Here is a 19,776-nt window from a genome sequence, read left to right on the forward strand (position 1 = left end):
CTAATAATATCATTCTACCACAATGCATATTTTATATATAGATGTCCATAGAATACCCTCGTTCTGTCTTTTCTTTCTGGTTATAGACATTGGTAAGTGGGCACATATGAGCCAAACCTGAATGCTCTAGGGCTGGTAAGATTTGGCTCATGAATATTAATTATAGGAGACATAACTAGACCATCCAGGAATACTGGAACACCAACCACATGGAAAAGGCAGCTTTTGCTTAAGTTGTGTCCTAAAGTTTTCATTCATGAGACACTTCTATAATACATTTCAATTAAATAAAAACACATTTTAAAGGGGGAGATAAAGCACATTAGGGTACTCTTTAAACCTATTGCAGGCTAACTGTAACCAAGAATTCATAAATTGCAGGTTTCCAGAATGCAAATGCACAGTTACTATAATTTCAAGATGGGGATAATTTCAAGAATGAATAACAATCATCGGATTTGTTAATTATAATTATTGCAATTAACATTTCTAGCCGGGTACCTTTGACCTAGGCCTATACAATTTTTGAGTTGTTAGAAATACTGGATAATCTATGATTTTGTGACTTATTCTCATTTATGATCATGAACATGCCAGCAAAAGCTTTTGCATACAAAATTTCTGATTTTGATGTTTACGGGCAACTACACAGACCAATGTATTTTATGTCAGTTTCTCAGCTTCCCTGTGAGGGTATACATTTACATTATAGCCTACATTTAGCAGACCCTTTTATCTGAAGAAACTTACATTGAGGGCATAGATATTTATCAGTTTGAATTGAACCCATGATCTTAGCGTAGCCATGCTCAGGAAAGCACACAGAATTACTTTTCCACATTTCTTCTGTTTAAAATGTTAAAATGGTGTTTTTAAAAACAAATGTTAAAAAATAGTTACAATACTTTTCACAATGTTCACACAGGTAATAGAATGTTTTTATTAAATATCATATATTAATGTGTTTATTTTATAATGTACAGTATGCATTATTAAAGCACTGAAATTGTGTTATGGCAGCATTTTTGTTTTTAAAAAGACCTAACCCTGGCAAAACCCTTGGCACACATAAGTTTGAGTTACTGATAAATGTTTATAGACCAGTGGTAAGAGATGTTAATGTTTACTATTTGCCTGATTTTTCCCTTTTAATGATTTTTGATCAGTTGTGTTGAAGCCAATTATAGGGTCAATTTGACCCCCACCATACAATTTGTACCCACATAATAGCTACAAGGGTTTTAAAACTCCACTTTCCTTTAGGCAACCAGAGAGGAAGGGGAAATGCTGACACTCTTCCTCTGAAGTTTTCTGAGTTCACCCAAATACACAGAGACACCTACTTTTAAGTTTACACTCATAATACAGACCACCAGCAATTCCTTACTTCTTCACTCACACCGTGTGATTATTAACGTTTGCTGAAACTTTGCGTGCCAAGGTTTTCCCCAAGGTTATTTATTTTTTTTTTTAAAAATTGCTTGCTGATGCCAAAATCACATAACACACACACACACACACACACCTCCGACAGAGGTGTAGGGAGTAGCTGGACCTGTTGCCTGTTGTTCTGGACGTTCGTTTTCTTTTCTCCTTCACGATTAAGGACATGAATCCATGCAGTCATGTATTGTATGATGTAACACCTGTGCGCTCTTATTTGGTGACAGCGCGATGAGCGCATGATCGACATTACCATTCGCTTCTCCTCTCGGAACTCCGGCGGGATGTCAGTCGCGGTTCGTAGAAACTCGTCCAAAACCGGGAACGGCTTGGAGTCCGATCCGGGTGGAATTCGTATGATACGCAGAGAGCTGTCGACTGCGTACACACACAATGAATGGGATAATATTATGGAGTATTCATCTAGAGGTAGGGACGCGGTTGCGCACGACCAACATAGAGAATTAAAAGAAAAAAGTGTTTTGCATTGGCTATGTGTGATGCATCCATATGTTAACGTATGAAGTTGATCTTAAGTTTTGAATAATAGGCTACATATTATTGCACTGCCTGATAGGCCAATGGATAAAAATCTCTATTAAAACAATTTATAAAAAGGAAAATCATATTTTCTTTCTTCACAATTTCTCAATCAGCCTAAGTGAAGTGAATTCTGAATAATTGTAGTAGTTCTTTGGTTTGAGCAGATGTTGCTCTCCAAGTGCCATGCAATGACTTCTAAGCACAGAAGAATGGAAATCTAAAATATTTCTTGATTTGGATCTTATGAACATTGAATCAGTTGGCAATCCTTTTATTTAACTTTTCACAAAGTTATTTATTCTTTTGCAAAATCCCTGAAATTTACAATGACATCATCCTCCAGGAAGTGACATCACCATTTTGGATGGGAATGCGATAGCTCAAACATCAATATATTTGTATTAATGGATTAAATGGATTCTTGTGGTATGTCTCTAAACCATTATGAAAGTTAAATTAACACCCTCGTGTAAGCTATATCCTGCACTACTCAATGGTTAACAGGTTTTCATTTCCATCCTGTCAGTTTGTTGTAAAGGTAGGGTAATTAAGTTAGAATTATTAAAGTTTAAATGTCTGGACTTGACTGAAAGGCTGATTCTGTGATTCTGGTTACAGTGATTCTGAAAGGCTGGAAATTCCTTAAACTACAAACAATTATCTAGTAAAGTGTTAAAAAGGTACAGAAATTACCCACATCATTGTTAAGACCAGGTTTAAGGGAGTGTGTCAATTTCTTTTCAGATTTTAAGACCTCAAGAGGAAGCATCAAAGGTACTTCAGGAGCTTCTGGTGATAATATACCAACAGGTGACTCCAGCTCTCCGTATAAAATACCAACTTCCTCTTAATACACTGTGACTGATGTGAAGAAATCCTGATGCCTTTGTAAATGGCCTCCATTGTCTTAATCACATAATAATCTCGAATAATAATAGAATACTGTCCAGAGTTGGCAGTTCTTGGTCAACGTTTCTAAGTCAATTTATTCACCCTTATGTCATTCCAAACCTGATGGACTTGATGAAACACGAAAGAACATGTTCTAAATAATATTTGGAACCAAACACTTTTGGTGACCGTAGACCTCCATTGTACAGTTACTGAAAGATTTCTCAAAATATCCTTTATGTTCCACAGTCGAAAGGGTGAGTGAATGACAGAATATCAGATTTTTTATGAACTATTCCTTTAAACTGAACTCTGACCCGCTTTGGTGGCACTCAAAAAAAAAAGAGTAACTTTTAGAGATCATACATTGGACTTTACAAAGCGCATTGACTCATTTATTAACCCTCTCTGTTAAACACAGCAGTGAAATATCACATGATTATGGTAAAATACAAAATCTAAACTGTGGATTGAACCACGAATGATGCTCTTGAGATGATCGTTTTAGATTATAATTGAATTGTAGAACTAGACCTGGAATTTACAGCAGTATAAAGGTTTGGTTTATTATGTCACCTTATATTAACTGACTGGCCACTTTACGTCACTAATTCACTTTCCTTACACATTTACTAGAGCTGACTGGAATGTTTTCCATGTGTAGGCTGATCTGTTAGGGTTGGATGCAGTGGTAGATATAATGTTAACCGTATACGCCATTTCCTGTTGCAGTTTTGGCTATGCAGCTGGCTATGGTGGAGGGGCCAGATCGATTTCCTGCCGATGAGAACACACAGGAAGTGCTTTGCAGGAAACTCTGTGTGCTGGAAGCTGACCTCTCAGGGGTCATGACCTTAATCTCTGTATGGTCATCCCCATTCAGACTACATCAAATATTCAAAACCTTTTTGAAATGTATTTCAAATAAATACACACTTTAACATACTTGCTTCCCTATCTTGCAGGAGCTGTCTGCTCATTTTGTATCCATCAGTAGTGAGGAAAGGACTATTTTCATCACCTTTAAAACACTTGAAGAAATATGGAAGTTCAGCACATACCACAAAATGGGTCTGTTCTTATTTCAGTGCCACAGATATTGTATGCATTTATTATTAAAGTCAAGTAGAGTCAGGTGCACTACCAAAAGTTCGATTTTTTATGTTTGTTTAGTCTCTTATGCTCACCAAAGCTGTATTTATTTGATTCAAAATACAGTAAAAACAGTCATATTGTGAAATTATTATGATTAAAAGCCTCACATGATCTTTCAGAAATCTAAAATGCTGATTTGGTGCTAAAGAAAGATTTTTTTTTTTTTATCAATGTTGAAAAGATTTTTTTTTTGCTTCATGTGGAAACCATGATACCATTCAAACGTTTTGGGTAAGATAGATTTGAGAGAGAGAAAAAGGGTAATAATATTAGTTTTATTCAGCAAAGATGCCTTAAATTGATCTAAAGTGACAATAAAGACACTAAAGAATGTTAAAGAGGATTTCTATTTCATAAAAATACTGTTCTATTGAATTTTGTATCCATCAAAGAATCCAACATTGATAATAAAAAGAACCGATATTAATAACTTAAGCACCAATAATAATTGAGCATCAAATAAGCATATTAGAATCAAATCGGTAGTGTATATTAAATAATAATATCACTTAAGATTTACTAAATGTGTCATTTCAACCAGGCTTCTTGGGTCAGTGTATGGAAAACCTCCTCATGAACCAGGAGTTCTGGTTAATCTCCCTTGATCAGCATTCAGGAATTGAGATCTCAGTTAAAGAAGAGACACTAAATCTGATGTATAAAGGCTTTCTAATGCAAGAAGGTAAATATATAGGCCCGGTTTCACAGACAGGGCTTAGCCTAAACCAGGATTAGACCATTGTTCAATTAGGACATTTAAGTAAGTTTTATAAACGTGCCTTAGAAAAAAAACATTACTGGTGTGCATCTAAAGACAAAACAAAGTCACTGATATGTTTTAAGATCAATCAGTGGAAGTTTCTTTCAGTTGAAATAGCTCAGATTTACATTTTAGTCTAGGACTAGGCTTAAGCCTTGTTTGTGAAACCGGGTGATAGTGTTTATGCACACTATATACTTTATATTTAATTTCAGAAACAGGCTGGCACACGTATGAGTGAATATCACTGCTATATGTAATAAAACAATATTGTATACTTTTTAGGGTCTTTCTTTGGATGCTGCACAGCAAATCAGATGTTTGATAGCTCTACGTCAGGTATCGACCTTTATTTGGAGAAGGGGGCTATCGCTTTGTTTGAGCCTCCATTCCTAGGATCAGGGTGGACAGTGCTGTCACTTGCAGATGGGGCTAGAGGAACCAAACCAAAACCAGCTGTGGAGCCGGTCATTCCTTTTCATGAGTATGTGTCACTTATTGACATAAAATCAACAGAACACAGAACTAACAACATTTTTTTTTACTTCCCAAGGTGGTTTTTTAAGTCCTGCCCAGAGAGTATATTAGTGGGTGGTGGAAAGGACACAAGTGACCTTCCCTTCCAGATTGGTGAGAAAATGTTTAAATAATTGTACTTTATTATATACAGTGGGTACGGAAAGTATTCAGACCCCCTTAAATTTTTCACTCTTTGTTATATTGCAGCCATTTGCTAAAATCATTTAAATTCTTTTTTTTCCTCATTAATGTACACACAGCACCCCATATTGACAGAAAAACACAGAATTGTTGACATTTTTGCAAATTTATTAAAAAAGAAAAACTGAAACATCACATGGTTTTAAGTATTCAGACCCTTTGCTCAGTATTTAGCAGAAGCACCCTTTTGATCTAATACACCCATGAGTCTTTTTGGGAAAGATGCAACAAGCTTTTCACACCTGGATTTGGGGATCCTCTGCTATTTCTCCTTGCAGATCCTCTCCAGTTCTGTCAGTGTGCTCTTAGGAACCTTAAATACAGCAGAAATGTTTTTGTAACCTTGGCCAGATCTGTGCCTTGCCACAGTTCGGTCTCTGAGCTCTTCAGGCAGTTCCTTTGACCTCATGATTCTCATTTGCTCTGACATGCACTGTGAGCTGTAAGGTCTTATATAGACAGGTGTGTAGCTTTCCTAATCAAGTCCAGTCAGTATAATCAAATACAACTGGACTCAAATGAAGGTGTAGAACCATCTCAAGGATGATCCGAAGAAATGGACAGCACCTGAGTTAAAAATATGAGTGTCACAGCAAAGGGTCTGAATACTTAGGACCATGTGATATTTCAGTTTTTCTTTTTTAATAAATCTGCAAAAATGTCTACAATTCTGTGTTTTTCTGTCAATATGGGGTGCTGTGTGTACATTAATGAGGAAAAAAAATGAACTTAAATGATTTTAGCAAATGGCTGCAATATAACAAAGAGTGAAAAATTTAAGGGGGTCTGAATACTTTCCGTACCCACTGTATATCTTGTTCAAATGTTTTGCAGTCGGTAAGATTTGGTAATAATTTTGAAAGTCTCTTAGGCTCACCATGCACAGATGCATTTATTTGATCAAAAAATACAGTAAAAACAGTCATATTGTGAAATATTATTACAATTTAAAATAACAGTTTTCTCTTTTAATATATTTTTCAATGTAATTTATTCCTGTGATGGCAAAGCTGAATTTTCAGCAGTCATTACTTCAGTCTCCAGTGTCACATGATCCTTCAGAAATCACTGTAAAATGCTGATTTGGTGCTAAAGAAGGATTTCCTATTGATATCTTATTAGAAACATTTATTTTAAAATGTAGTTGAAAATGGTTGTGCTGCCCATTATTTTTTTAGGATTCTTTGATGAATGAAAAGTTCAAAAGAACAGTCTTTATTAAAAATTGAAAAATTTGTAATGTAAAAGTCTTTACTGTCATTGAAAAAGCAATGGAAGTGGAAGTGGGAGTGGAAGTTGCACACAAAATCTGGAGGATTTACTAAGATTTATATATTTAGGATTTACTAAGATTTATATATTTAGAAGCTTGAATTCATTTTTAGGATTTTTAGGAACTACAAAATAAAATAATGTAACAGTGCGGCATTGTCATCATCACAATTTAACTCTATCACAATTGTAACAATACCTTTCACAGCAGTAGGGGTCTGTGAGGCCACAGAAGAGTATAATGCCGACGGGCCAGATGAACTGAGTTTGCAGGCTGGTGAACGTATCATCATCCTGGGCCTCCTGGTAGCCTGTTTTGATTGGTTTATGGGAAAATCGGAGAGAACTGGGGATATCGGACTTGTCAAAACCAACCTGGTCAAAACAACCAGTTCATTTTGTGAGTAAGTGCTTGTGTCATTTTATGAATATTTCAAGTAGTATTTCTGTTGTGTGGTTCATCTTAAATGACAGTTTTCACAATTTTACGCTCGATACTTTATAACTTTATCCTGTGCTTCCATTACAGATCATCTGACATATTCTTGAAAGATGAAGACAGACAAATTGATACCTTGGATCAGGACAAAATGAAAGAGGACACTATTGCTTTATTGAAGAAAATATGCCAGTCTGATGTTGGCACAAACTACAAACTTGGTAAGGCTCACAGGGATTTGAATCTCAACATTTTAGCATTTACAAATTAAGGTTTATTTGCCTTTACAACAGTATCTGTGCTATGAACAGGATTTGTCTAAGAAAAACTACTAACAATTTCTTTTCTTACCAAAAAGAGGCGTTCCTAACACACCACAGAGGTTTTGCATAAAGCAAAAACACATCAATTAATGTCTTGTATTCTGTATATCCTGGTCGTAAGCTTTTCTTTTGTGTGGTGTAAACACAGCTAAGAACCTAAACCATCTTTACTGCTCCACCTTTGGGAAAATAAACTGAAGATTAAGAAACTAATGCCACTGCAAGAACTAGTGACCTATACAAGAAATGCCAGAACAAGCAACCAACACTAACAAGATTCAATGTCATTTGTACAGGAATACTCTTCACATGGTTGACATACTAAAAAAACTCAAAAATCAGTACAGTTGCTTATCCAGGGAAGAACTCGTGGTGCTCTGAGACCAGAAATCACATTGCTGGAAGTGCTGGGGTTTTCCCTAATACAGAGATGTGCCATCACGATTTTGTTGTTTTAATTGAAGATTCAACCAATCTGATCAAAAGAATACTAAATGCTACTGCGTATGATTCAGTAATGTTGTTGTGAAGTTAGCTCTATACTGACCTGTCCTGAGGAAGCGATTTCAACACATCCCAGACAAAAGATGGCACTGAAGTTACATGCTTGTCCACTTCTGTAAGGCATAGACACTATGCTCATATTATGCTCACCAACCAATTCAGGATGATTCTACAAATGACATTAAGATCACAGATATTTATCAGTGCTCAATACTTTTAAAAGTCTTAACATCACAATGAAACAGAAGTAGTTTTCTTCTAGGACTGCAAGTCTAGTTGAATCAGTAACTTGGTAATAACTTAGCATGACATGACAATTCACCCTGTCTGTTTGGTAAATTCATGTTATAGAGTTCATCCATGCAAGTGTTTAATTCAATTACATTTTTTGACCATTTGACCTCTATATTCAAAATGTCAAAACTCGATCTTGCAGTGAAAATGGCAGCCTTCTTACAGTATGCTCAGACCAATTACTTAGTTCACTTAAACTATACTCCTTTCTTATAATCGACTGCAAACTAATATTCTGCCTCCATCCAATCAACAACCGACTGACAGAACATCGGCTTGCACTGAACCACAAGAATAGTGTTAAATACAGACTAAATCCAGAAGAACTGTGGCAACGTCTCTGAAATGCTTCAAGAAACCTACCTGCAAAGCTACAGTACTGTTAAAAGTTTTAGGCACTTGTGCAAAAATGCTGTAAAATGAAGATGCTGTCAAAAAGAGTCATAAATAGATTCTCTCTATCAATTAACTTAACTAAATCAACATTTGGTGTGAGCATCCTTTACGTTTAACCTGTTAACTGTCGGTTCCACTTTTTGAGTATAGGCCTGAAAATGCCATTTCCAACTTAAATTGTTATACATTTTGAATGGTTTGGAGCAGATACATAAGGTTGGTCTCTTTTTAAAGAAGACACTTAGCAGATTATTGTAGAGGTGAAAACAAGTTATAAAAAGTATATTATAAAAAAGTTATGGAAGTTTTGGTTTATGGAAATATAAAATGTAAAAATTAAAATATTTATATTTTATATAAAATATATATTTTACAAAACATGTTTTACTCTAAAACTGCTAGAAAATCAAGCTGAAGAAGTTGTGTTCCAAATTTGAGGTTGATATCTCAAAAAATTAGCTTTCAGTGAAATTTTGTTTGGGCGCAGTACCAAGCTTTTCCACTAGATGACCATCAAACCCCATTAGTAACCATATAAGGGCGGCTCCATTTCCATGTATGGTTCGAGTGATCTGAAACACGTTTTTCCTTACTTTTCTCAATATTTATGACGTAGACATCACATTCAGAAGTATTAAGGGTAGTATGGCAGTATTTGATTTAAATTCAACCTCTAAAAAACATAAAAGACATGCAACAAGAACCCTGGACGTACGTTATAGTTCATGCTGCATCAAAAATTGAGAACCTATTGTTTTTTCTTTATATTCGAAACACTTTTAGACCTTTTTTTCTCAAAAAATAGAATGAAAGTTATCTTTTGAACACTTGACATGAACATGAATGGCTGATTTTTCATGATTTTATATATGTATCACTATTTCAAAGTAAAGGTCAGTTCTGGCTCTGAGTCTGATGAGTACTCTTCTTACAAATTAATAAATTACGGTTGCTCTGTAAAATATTTCAAAAGTCAGTCAACAAATATGAAAACTAGAGTCTTTAAGCTTTCAAACGATATATAGTTTCTCAAGATTGCTTTAGGTTCAGACTAAGATATTACTGTTTAAAACATGTAATGGCAAGTGGGCCCACCGGTGGGCCCGTGACAGTTAACAGCAGCTTTTGCCCTAGGTGCACTTGTGCATAGTTTTTCTGGTAGCTTTGCAGGTAGGTTTCTTGAAACATCTTGGAAACGTTGCCACAGTTCTTCTAGATTTAGTCTGTCTCAGTTTCTTCATGTCATTCCAGACAGACTGGATGATGATGATGAGATACGATCACTGGCTGTTGTCAGACTCCTTGTGCAAACTAAAATCTCACTGGATTATTACAATTAATGGCAAAATTATTGTTTGGAAATGTAAACTGATATTTCCTACTGACACACTACAGCAAAAGATAGAAATAACTGACTTTTTTATTATTTGTTCTAATAATTTTGCACAACACTGTATTTAATCAATTTGTATGCCAAGGATTTCAATTCTACTTCATCCTATTTTTCACTCGTTTACAGTACATTTTGTAGGCCTAAATTACATCTGGACTATTAGCAGTTTTTTTTTTTTTTACCATATTAATTAAGTTACTTTATATAATTGTAAGTAATCTTGTGTCCCCATTGAATGTTTACTGGTTAAGAAATGATAATAGCTCATAACAGAGCAGTGTGATCAGATGATGTGGGTCATAGGGGCACAACAGCAGTTTGTCAGGGTTGCAGAAATCTGTAAAACCCATAATAATGAAAGCAACTGTAAAATAATATAAACCGATGTCTTAGTTACAGCTGATGTTATTGGCGCTCCATCATCAGCACTATCTGCGTTTTACTTTGAACTTCTTCCCATCGTAGAGCTGTAACAAAGGGCTTGGAGTCGCTTCCTTTCTTCGGCATCTTTCTCAGTCACTGTCCAGCGGATTTAAATGCTAAAACAGAGCATCGTTATCACTACAGCAGTCGTCTAACGTTACCAATCGCGGAGCTTATAAAAACAAAGCTGTCGTTACGATAGAGAGAAATAATATTTAAGATTGCGCAGGTTTTCTTTACTGTGCTTGTGGGTTATATTTTGCACATAAATTACAGACATATAGCACAGGGCCCACTACAGTTTTGAACTTACAAAGATGGGACGCTACTGTTGTATGTTCTGCCGTGCAATCAATCTAAATATAAATCTAAATATTTGAATCAATCATGACTTGATTAAAATATTTGGTATTTACATTTCTTAATTCTTTCTTAATATGTTTCCTTTAACAAACGTTTGTTTTATTTGTTTTACATACCAAAGATCTGGCAAAAGAAACTCCAGGATCAGTTCAAAGTGAGGAAATATCTGTCTGTCTGTCTGTCTGTCTGTATTTGTCTGTCTGTCTGTCTGTATCTGTCTGTCTGTATCTGTCTGTCTGTCTGTCTGTATCTGTCTGTCTGTCTGTCTGTCTGTCTGTATCTGTCTGTCTGTCTGTCTGTCTGTCTGTATCTGTCTGTCTGTCTGTCTGTCTGTCTGTATCTGTCTGTCTGTCTGTCTGTCTGTATCTGTCTGTCTATCTGTCTGTCTGTCTGTATCTGTCTGTCTGTCTGTCTGTATCTGTCTGTCTGTCTGTCTGTCTGTCTGTCTGTCTGTATCTGTCTGTCTATCTGTCTGTCTGTCTGTCTGTCTGTCTGTATCTGTCTGTCTGTCTGTCTGTCTGTCTGTCTGTCTGTCTATCTATCTATCTATCTATCTATCTGTCTGTCTGTCTGTCTGTCTGTCTGTCTGTCTGTCTGTCTGTCTGTCTGTCTATCTATCTATCTATCTATCTATCTATCTATCTATCTATCTATCTATCTATCTATCTATCTATCTATCTGTCTGTCTGTCTGTCTGTCTGTCTGTCTGTCTGTCTGTCTCTCTGTCTGTCTGTTCATTATTTTTTTTTGTCCGTTCAGAGGAAATAAAATGAAATAACTAATTATTTAATAGAATTTTATATGTGTAAAGAATCATTTTTGTATATTTAAATGACTAAATACAGCACAGGGCCCACTACAGTTTTGAACTTACAAAGATGGAACGTTACTGTTGTATGTTCTGCCGTGCAATCAATCTAAAGCACCTGGGGCGATTTACAGTAAAGGCCACTTGCCTCAAGTGCCTCGCTAAAGCGCACGGAAATGAACCAACCAAGATGACAGAAAACATGACTTGATTCAAATATTTGGTATTTACATTTCTTAATTCTTTCCTAATATGTTTCCTTTAACAAACGTTTGTTTTATTTGTTTTACATACCAAAGATCTGGCAAAAGAAACTCCAGGATCAGTTCAAAGTGAGTAAATATCTCTGTCTGTCTGTCTGTCTGTCTGTCTGTCTGCCTGTCTATCTGTCTGTCTGTCTGTCTGTCTGTCTGTCTGTCTGTCTGTCTGTATCTGTCTATCTGTCTATCTGTCTGTCTGTCTGTCTGTATCTGTCTATCTGTCTATCTGTCTGTCTGTCTGTCTGTCTGTATCTGTCTGTCTGTTTGTCTGTATCTGTCTGTCTGTCTGTCTGTATCTGTCTGTCTATCTGTCTGTTTGTCTGTCTGTCTGTCTGTCTATCTATCTATCTATCTATCTGTCTGTCTGTCTGTCTGTTCATTATTTTTTTTTGTCCGTTCAGAGGAAATAAAATGAAATAACTAATTATTTAATAGAATTTTATATGTGTAAAGAATCATTTTTGTATATTTAAATGACTAATGTCTTGATTGATGCGTAGGATGGACTAATTAAAATAATGATCTGTTTATTTAAATACATTTATTTATTATTTTATTATTTGTCTTCAGACAAGACTCATCAGACAGAATTAAACAACCTAAAACAGAAAGTCAAACATATTTTGAGTGAGGTAGATGAGTCTCAAAGAAAGGATGTTTCATCGGTCAGCATCAAGCAACAGATGAAGAAAGAAGCTGATGATACAGAGTCGTCCCGGGAAACCCCAAGTTTTTCTGTCTGCTTAAAGCAGGACAACACCAGCAGTCCAGATGAACATCATGCACTGCTTTCATTCTTGAGCAGCCGTGGCCACCAGCCGGAGTTCCTGCTTTTGTACAGGGCTTACCCAGAATTCCTCATCTCACATTTCGAGGGTCACTCTGATGAAGAGGAGATAGTGGCGTATTTAGGTGTAGCCCGAGAACTGGCACGAAAGAAGCGTGCTTTGTGGGCGCAGAGTCGAATTTGTTTTCTTCTTGGACAGCTTTGTGCAGGGAGGTCAAAGTTCTCTCAAGCTCGGGTTTATTATGAGGAAGCCTTGAATGTACCCAGGGACTGTTTCACAGACATGTTTCTGCTCTCTGCCATTTACTCCAACCTGGCACTTATCTACCTAACACAGAAGAACCATGAAAGATTTTTCAGTTTTTCAGAGCGTTTGTCTGCTTTGTTGATGGCTGTCCCTGATTGTTTGTTTGGCTGTGAGGATCCTGAGGTATTAAAATATGTACTAAAAAAAGCCATCCTGGCTAAGAATCAGCCTGCCGAGGCACGGGCCTGCTTCCTCCTGGCGAAGCTCCACCTGAAGCTTAAAGATGGCATGAGTGCAATCCCATTCATTGAAAGGCTTTTGATCCTTGCTGATGAAGTTCCTGACACATGCGATGCGACATTGAGTCAAGTTTTCCTGGTGTTAGCAAGACTCTACAGTGACCAGAGACAGCCACGCTTGGCTGAAAGCTGTGCAAAGCGAGCATCACTTCAGGTGGGTGCTATACCTTGATAGTGGTTTCAGAAAGCACTTATATTAGATAAATTATATAAAATATGTATATATTAAATAAAACAAATATATGTATAATTAAAAGTTAATTGTTATATCATTAAATTTATTTAATAATTTGTAACTTAATTTTACAATTATTTAATAGATAAATAAATTAAGATAAATATATAAAAACAAATAAAAAAAATAAAAAGATATGTCCATTTATCCATTCTCTTTCACAGGTAGCAGCACTGTCACAGCAAAAATTTAATAAAAAAAAATTTAAAATAAGATGATAAAATGATTCGATTTTGTTTAATTAAACAGAATAACTTAAATAGTTGATAAAATTATTCATATATTTACTAAATTTATTTGTGTAAAATGAACTACATATTTAAAATTATTTCAATTATATCAGTTGATTTATGCATTCATCCGTTCTCTTTCACAGGTAGGAGCCACCGTGTCACACTGTCTTTGTAGTATCTCGTTATTGTTGGAAAATGCATCAGAGCTGTATGGAGTGGTCGTCCCAACACAAGTGGCTCCATACCTGACCCGTGCCGCTGCTGTAGAGCCCTCCAGCAAGGAACCTGTGCTGGGTCATATCCACGCCCTGTGTTTGTCCTGGCTCTTCCATATCCACGGCATGCCTGACAGAGCTGTTCGCTACATGTCCACTGTCCTCGACCACAGCAGTATGTCCAGCGTTGGCCAGTCAGACACTACTGCAGCTCTCCTATGGTTGGCTTGGCTGTACATCTGCAACCAGCGACCCGGCACAGCCCTGGCAGTGCTAGACGCTGTGCTGTCATCGCTTCCCGAGCACTGTACTACTCAGTTGGAAGGAGTGGTTTACAACATGCGGGCCATTTCATACAGACATTCAGCGGACATCCGACAGGCCGCTGAGAGCTACCGGGCTGCAATTGAGATATGCGAGGATTTTGAGGATAGACGTAACTGGGCCATAGGACTGGCCCACTTTGGATTCATGTGTTTGCAAATCAAGGCAAAAAGATTGGCAGAGGAATACCTCATTCAGTCAGTGGAGCTGTTCTCTGAGCTTGAGGATGAAGAGCATGAATTCAGTTTTATTTTAGTGCTTCTTGAGTTGGGAAAACACTTTGTTACACAAGGAAACAATGAGAGTGGGACGATATACTACGAATGGGCCCTGCTGAGTGCCATGTTTATCAGTCATATAGATAGTAGGTGTTTATCATAATTGTATTAGTGCAAGTATCAGTATCTCGAACGTTAGATGTGAGGAAATCTATAGTGAGACATTATAGTTTGGTTTCTGATTGTAAGTCAACATAAAACCACAAATTACTTTATGTAATTTTTTTAAGAGTATAATTCAAACAAACATAATAATTGTCATCAATTACTCCCCCCATTTCATTCCAAATCAATAAGACTTTCATTCAGTGAAAACATTTTTAATGAAACCCGAGAGATTTCTTTCTGTCTGTTGAAGGTCCACTCCACCTAAACTTTGCTGCTTCAAAAAAAAAAAAAATCATAAAGACATCATAAAAACAATCTATAGGAATTAATTTAATCCAGTTTAGTCCTCTGAAGATATACAATTGCTTTATGTTATGAACAGACTTAAGGTTTTTATTAATTTACATACAAACATTGATATTTGCACATACATAGAGCTCATCAAATATGGTAAACGGAAAGTCAGCCATATTTGATGTGCGAGAACACACCTCATTTCTTCATACTTGACGCGTGAGAACAATTGTGTTAGGATTTAATTGTCTTAAATTAAATTTCTTCAGACAACTTGGAGTAAATCTCTAAATTCATATGGATTGCTTTTACAATGTTTTTATCAACTTTTTAAAGCATCAAAGTGTTATTAACTTACAGTGGAGAGACCAATCAATCAGTTTCATTGAAAATATCTTAATTTGTGTTTCAAAGATGAATGAAATTCTTGTGTGTTTGGAATGATACAAGTGTGAGTAAATGATGACAGGATTTTTATTTTTGTATTCATAAATTTAACCACCTGGCTACCTTCTATTATTTCCACATCCAATCCAGTTTATTAACAGGTTTGCTGATCACCAGACTTACCTCTCAAAAATATATTCTTCTTTGTATGACAACAGGCCAGCTGCAAGCCACACGTCACCTGTGTCAGCTATACGAAGAGGTGTGTCCGGATGAAGCCCAGTGTATCATCTACAACGAGCACCAGCTGAACCTTCTGCAGCGGATAGGAGACAAGAGCTTAGAGGGAGAGATACTGGAGAAGATCAGCCAGCTGTACCTGAACCTAGCTTCCGAGAAGTGAGACCTGCTTATTAGAAGATTTAAGAGAGATGTTCTGAACATATACTGCAGTACAAGGGATAGTTCATCCAAAAAAGTCATTTACTCACCTCACTCCTTCTGTGAAACATAAATGAACATTTTTGAGAAATGTTTTTTTTTTTATGAAAATTACGGTTAGTGATAACAAATTGGTCAACATTCTTCAAAAATATCTTCTTTTGTAATAAACAAAACTCATATAGGTCTGGAATGACATGAGGGTGAGCAAATGATGACATTTAATTTTTTGGGTGAATAATATAATAAAGTTCTAACTCCATTTATGCATCCAGGAAGAACAAAGTGGTTTAACCCAAAGTTGTTGCAATAATAATGAGTTCCCAGTTGTAACGTATTACACATTATTATAATGACTGCAGACAGCCTTACTAAAGTTGGTCATGTCATCTCACAGAGCCAATAGAACTGCTTTAGATTACACCAAACAAAGCCTGGGCATCTTCATCGACTTGGGTAAAAAACGCAAAGAGGCTCATGCCTGGTTAAAAGCGGGAAAGATTTACCACATCCTCCAACAGACAGAGCTAGTGGACCTCTATGTGCAGGTCAAAACTGCCTTCATTTATGCATTTCTGCCTGAGTGTCTGTTACTGGAACCATAGGCAGGGGATCAAGTTGAAATATTATTGTGTGAACTTTGTATATACCTATTTGTCTAAATGTATTGACTGATGTAATATAATGATGAGAACACACTACCAACTCCTTCAGTATCTTTTATAATCATTTAAGTTTTTAATTTCAAACTAGTAGTCTAAGGCAACTCAAGGAAGCTAAAATATTTAGATATGTTTTCATTTTTTGGCCAATACTTAATTCCCACACTTCCATTTGTCTTATTTCATCATTTTAATCACTTAAATGTTGAAGTTAGCAATAATAAGGAATGAGTAGGTGTGTGTGTGTGTGTGTGTGTGTGTGTGGGTAAGTACAGCATGCCATCCCAAAATTGCATTTCAAATATGATGTTGCTGGACATTTGCTTTAGAGGTGAATTAAAGGCCTGTTCTCTATGTAACAGGTTGCCCAGGACATGGCTTTGAGCACAGGAGACACACTCTTCACACTGGAGATGTTGGAGGCAGCTGGTGATGTGTTCTTCAACAGTTCACAGGACAGGGAGAAAGCCATCTGCTTTTACAGGGTAGGTCATGTACATGTTGACGAAGAGAGAAAAGTCTTTCGCACTGTGTTGTTATTGCACTCTGTGACTGTCAGGTCCCTGTTATTTCCATTATTACAATATTTGTTATTAGAAAACATTAATCACAATCATAATCCTTCAGTTTGTTTGTCTGTGTGCTGTGAACATGTGTATCTGTGTGTTCATAAGGACCGAGCCCTTCCCATCGCGGTGAAGACGAGCAGTGTGCGCTCTCAGCTTAGGCTGTGTAATAAGCTTTCAGAGCTCCTGCTGCAGCTGGGACAGTGTTCAGAGGCCATTGAGTACACTCAAACTGCATTAGACATTAGCTTGAGTCTGGGTAGGTTAACACATGTGCACTCAAAGACACTCAAGTACTCTACAGTTTTGTAAGTTCAATTTGTACAATATAATGTGTATCTTTCATAACAGTCTGGCAACATTAAAAACCCCATTATGTAGAACTGTGACTTTTCCAAATCCACGTTATTCATTGTATTATACTGATTTATGATCCTTCACAGATTGTGGCTCTCTGCCAAATATTTAGTCTGTTTTGAGAATAAAGCACACATGGTAAACTCATGTTCATGACAGTGCACAGCCAAAAACCTTTAAAGACAGATAACAGTGTTTCCTTTCATCTGTGTATTTTCTCACAGCTGATGATTTAAATGAGCGGGTGGCATTCCATCGACTCGCCACATTGTACCATTGTCTGGGTCAGTTTGAAATGGCAGAGCACCACTTTCTGAAAGCCCTATCCCTGTGCCCCTCGCCCCTGCAGTACGATGAGGAAGCCCTCTACTATGTCAGGGTTTACAAAACACTTGGAGACATCGTCTTCTATGATGTAAAGGTAAGCTAGTGGATGTGTGCCTTTGGTTTAGCCAATGTTACGTTGGTCGCGATGGTAAAACAAGCAAAGAGCAATAATGTGAGACTGCAATAGAATTAGAAATTAGTGTATGAACAGCTTACTTATAGTTGTCTCTACAAATTAAGTTGGGAGAAGTGAAAGTCAAAATTTGAAAGAAAAACAAAAAACACATTCAATTCCAGATTGTAAATTGACCAGAAGATGGCAGTCTAAATACATACTCAGTAAATTAGCATTTATTCACACCTCAAAATGGAAGCTTACTCATATTTAGAATGAAAATATATTTATATTTAATTATATAAAGCACATGCTATATCTAGGCTATATCTAATAATTCTATTGTACTCCAACATAAAAAAAATGAAAATTTAATAATAATAAATTTACAGAACAACAGTTAAATTATATTTCTAGTCAATAATTCATATAAATATTCAAGGATATCTTAAGTTTTTTGCTTTAAAATGTGTAACTATATAGCTTTTTTGTTGGAAAATTGTATCTTTTGTTGACAAAAGATGAATGATTCTTGTTACAGATGGTTGTCATATTTTGCTTTTTAAATGTATGTTACAAACGACCCAAACCTCTAGCATATATGTAGTTCATGTGGAGCAGCATTTAGTTGCTCGGAGACACTGAAAACACTGGATCATGAGCTTCTCGCAAATGAACACAGTACAGTGCTTTACTCATGCAACGCCCAGTTATCAACCAAGTATCACCGTCTTATGTATAATCACCATTGCTTTTGTCCTGGTATTGTCGATAACCATGATATTTAAAAATGAAAAGCACATTGCATTAAACTGAATAGCAACTACTACTTTAATCTCTTAATAGAACAATGATATTTTAATTTCTTTATAGATCAATATGACTAATATTTTAATCTCGTAATAGAACAATGACTAATATTTTAATCTCTTAATAGAACAACAGGACTAATATTTAAATCTCTTAATAGAACAACAGGACTAATATTTAAATCTCTTAATAGAACAACAGGACTAATATTTTAATCTCTTAATAGAACAATAGCTACTAATATTGTAAATCTTCTCTCTCTCTGTATTCAAGGACCCATTTGATGCTGCTGGCTATTATCACCTTGCCTTGGCTGCTGCTATGGATCTGAGCAACAAGAGGTCCCAGCTAGAGCTGTGCACTCAGTTGGCCACCATCTATCACAACTGCCTCATGGACCGTGAACTCTCGCTGTTTTTCTACCAGCAAGCGAGAGCTTTCGCTAATGATCTCCATATTCGCCGTATCAACCTGGCACCAGACTAAAGCTTCAGGATCACAGCCCAGTACAAAAACACAATAACTGGGGCAACAAGATAGAGCTGGATTCTAATGGGATATGAAACTTCCACTGCATGCTTTTGATTTGACTTGTGTGTGAATTTCCCATGTTTACTTTTATTTGCTGGATGTTATGTATGTTAGTTGATTTCTGGAATGTCTGACTCATGAGACATGTTGATTGGTCCGGAGAGTGTTTACTGGAGTGTAAGCAATACAACTTTCAGGAATTGTCCATTTGGCACAATATCCCATGTTGGAAGTAACCAAAAAACAGATACAATTTTCTTTCTTTCTTAAGGAAAATAATTGTCTAAAATTGTAGAATTTGTTGTTTCTGGTTTTCCATTCTGTAAAATCTTATTACCTTCATTTGACACATGCAAGTGATGTCAGTGAACACATTTTTACCTCAACAAGGGCTGTTCTGTTTGTACAAAGTGTAGAGAATGACAGGAGTTATAGTTTTAAATAAACATGTTCATGCCTGGTGAAATACATGACTTGGTCCAAACCCTCCCAGTTCAGTGAAAACAAATCCACTGGCACTGTAGGTTCGAGAGCCTTGGCGGCATTCAGATGTATGTGCAAAAAAGAGACTAT

The 19,776-nt window shown here is 36.3% G+C and overlaps 1 protein-coding gene across 1 annotated transcript; it reads left to right on the plus strand.

Annotated features, from left to right (window-relative positions):
• Nucleotides 1–1,570: 1,570 nt before the first annotated feature.
• On the plus strand, nucleotides 1,571–19,776 carry LOC306874298 (SH3 domain and tetratricopeptide repeat-containing protein 1-like). Its single transcript, XM_079424269.1, is given in 18 exon segments — nucleotides 1,571–1,872; nucleotides 2,731–2,796; nucleotides 3,610–3,740; nucleotides 3,843–3,948; nucleotides 4,574–4,714; nucleotides 5,078–5,422; nucleotides 6,993–7,188; nucleotides 7,314–7,444; nucleotides 12,027–12,059; nucleotides 12,558–13,474; nucleotides 13,932–14,691; nucleotides 15,613–15,793; nucleotides 16,233–16,383; nucleotides 16,860–16,982; nucleotides 17,172–17,322; nucleotides 17,645–17,841; nucleotides 18,946–19,155; nucleotides 19,159–19,776. Coding segments are annotated over 18 exon segments (4,083 nt in total). The 5' UTR covers nucleotides 1,571–1,682; the 3' UTR covers nucleotides 19,213–19,776.

This window comes from Barbus barbus (genome assembly GCF_936440315.1).
Source record: "Barbus barbus genome assembly, chromosome: 1".
In the NCBI taxonomy this organism is placed as follows: Eukaryota; Metazoa; Chordata; class Actinopteri; order Cypriniformes; family Cyprinidae; genus Barbus; species Barbus barbus.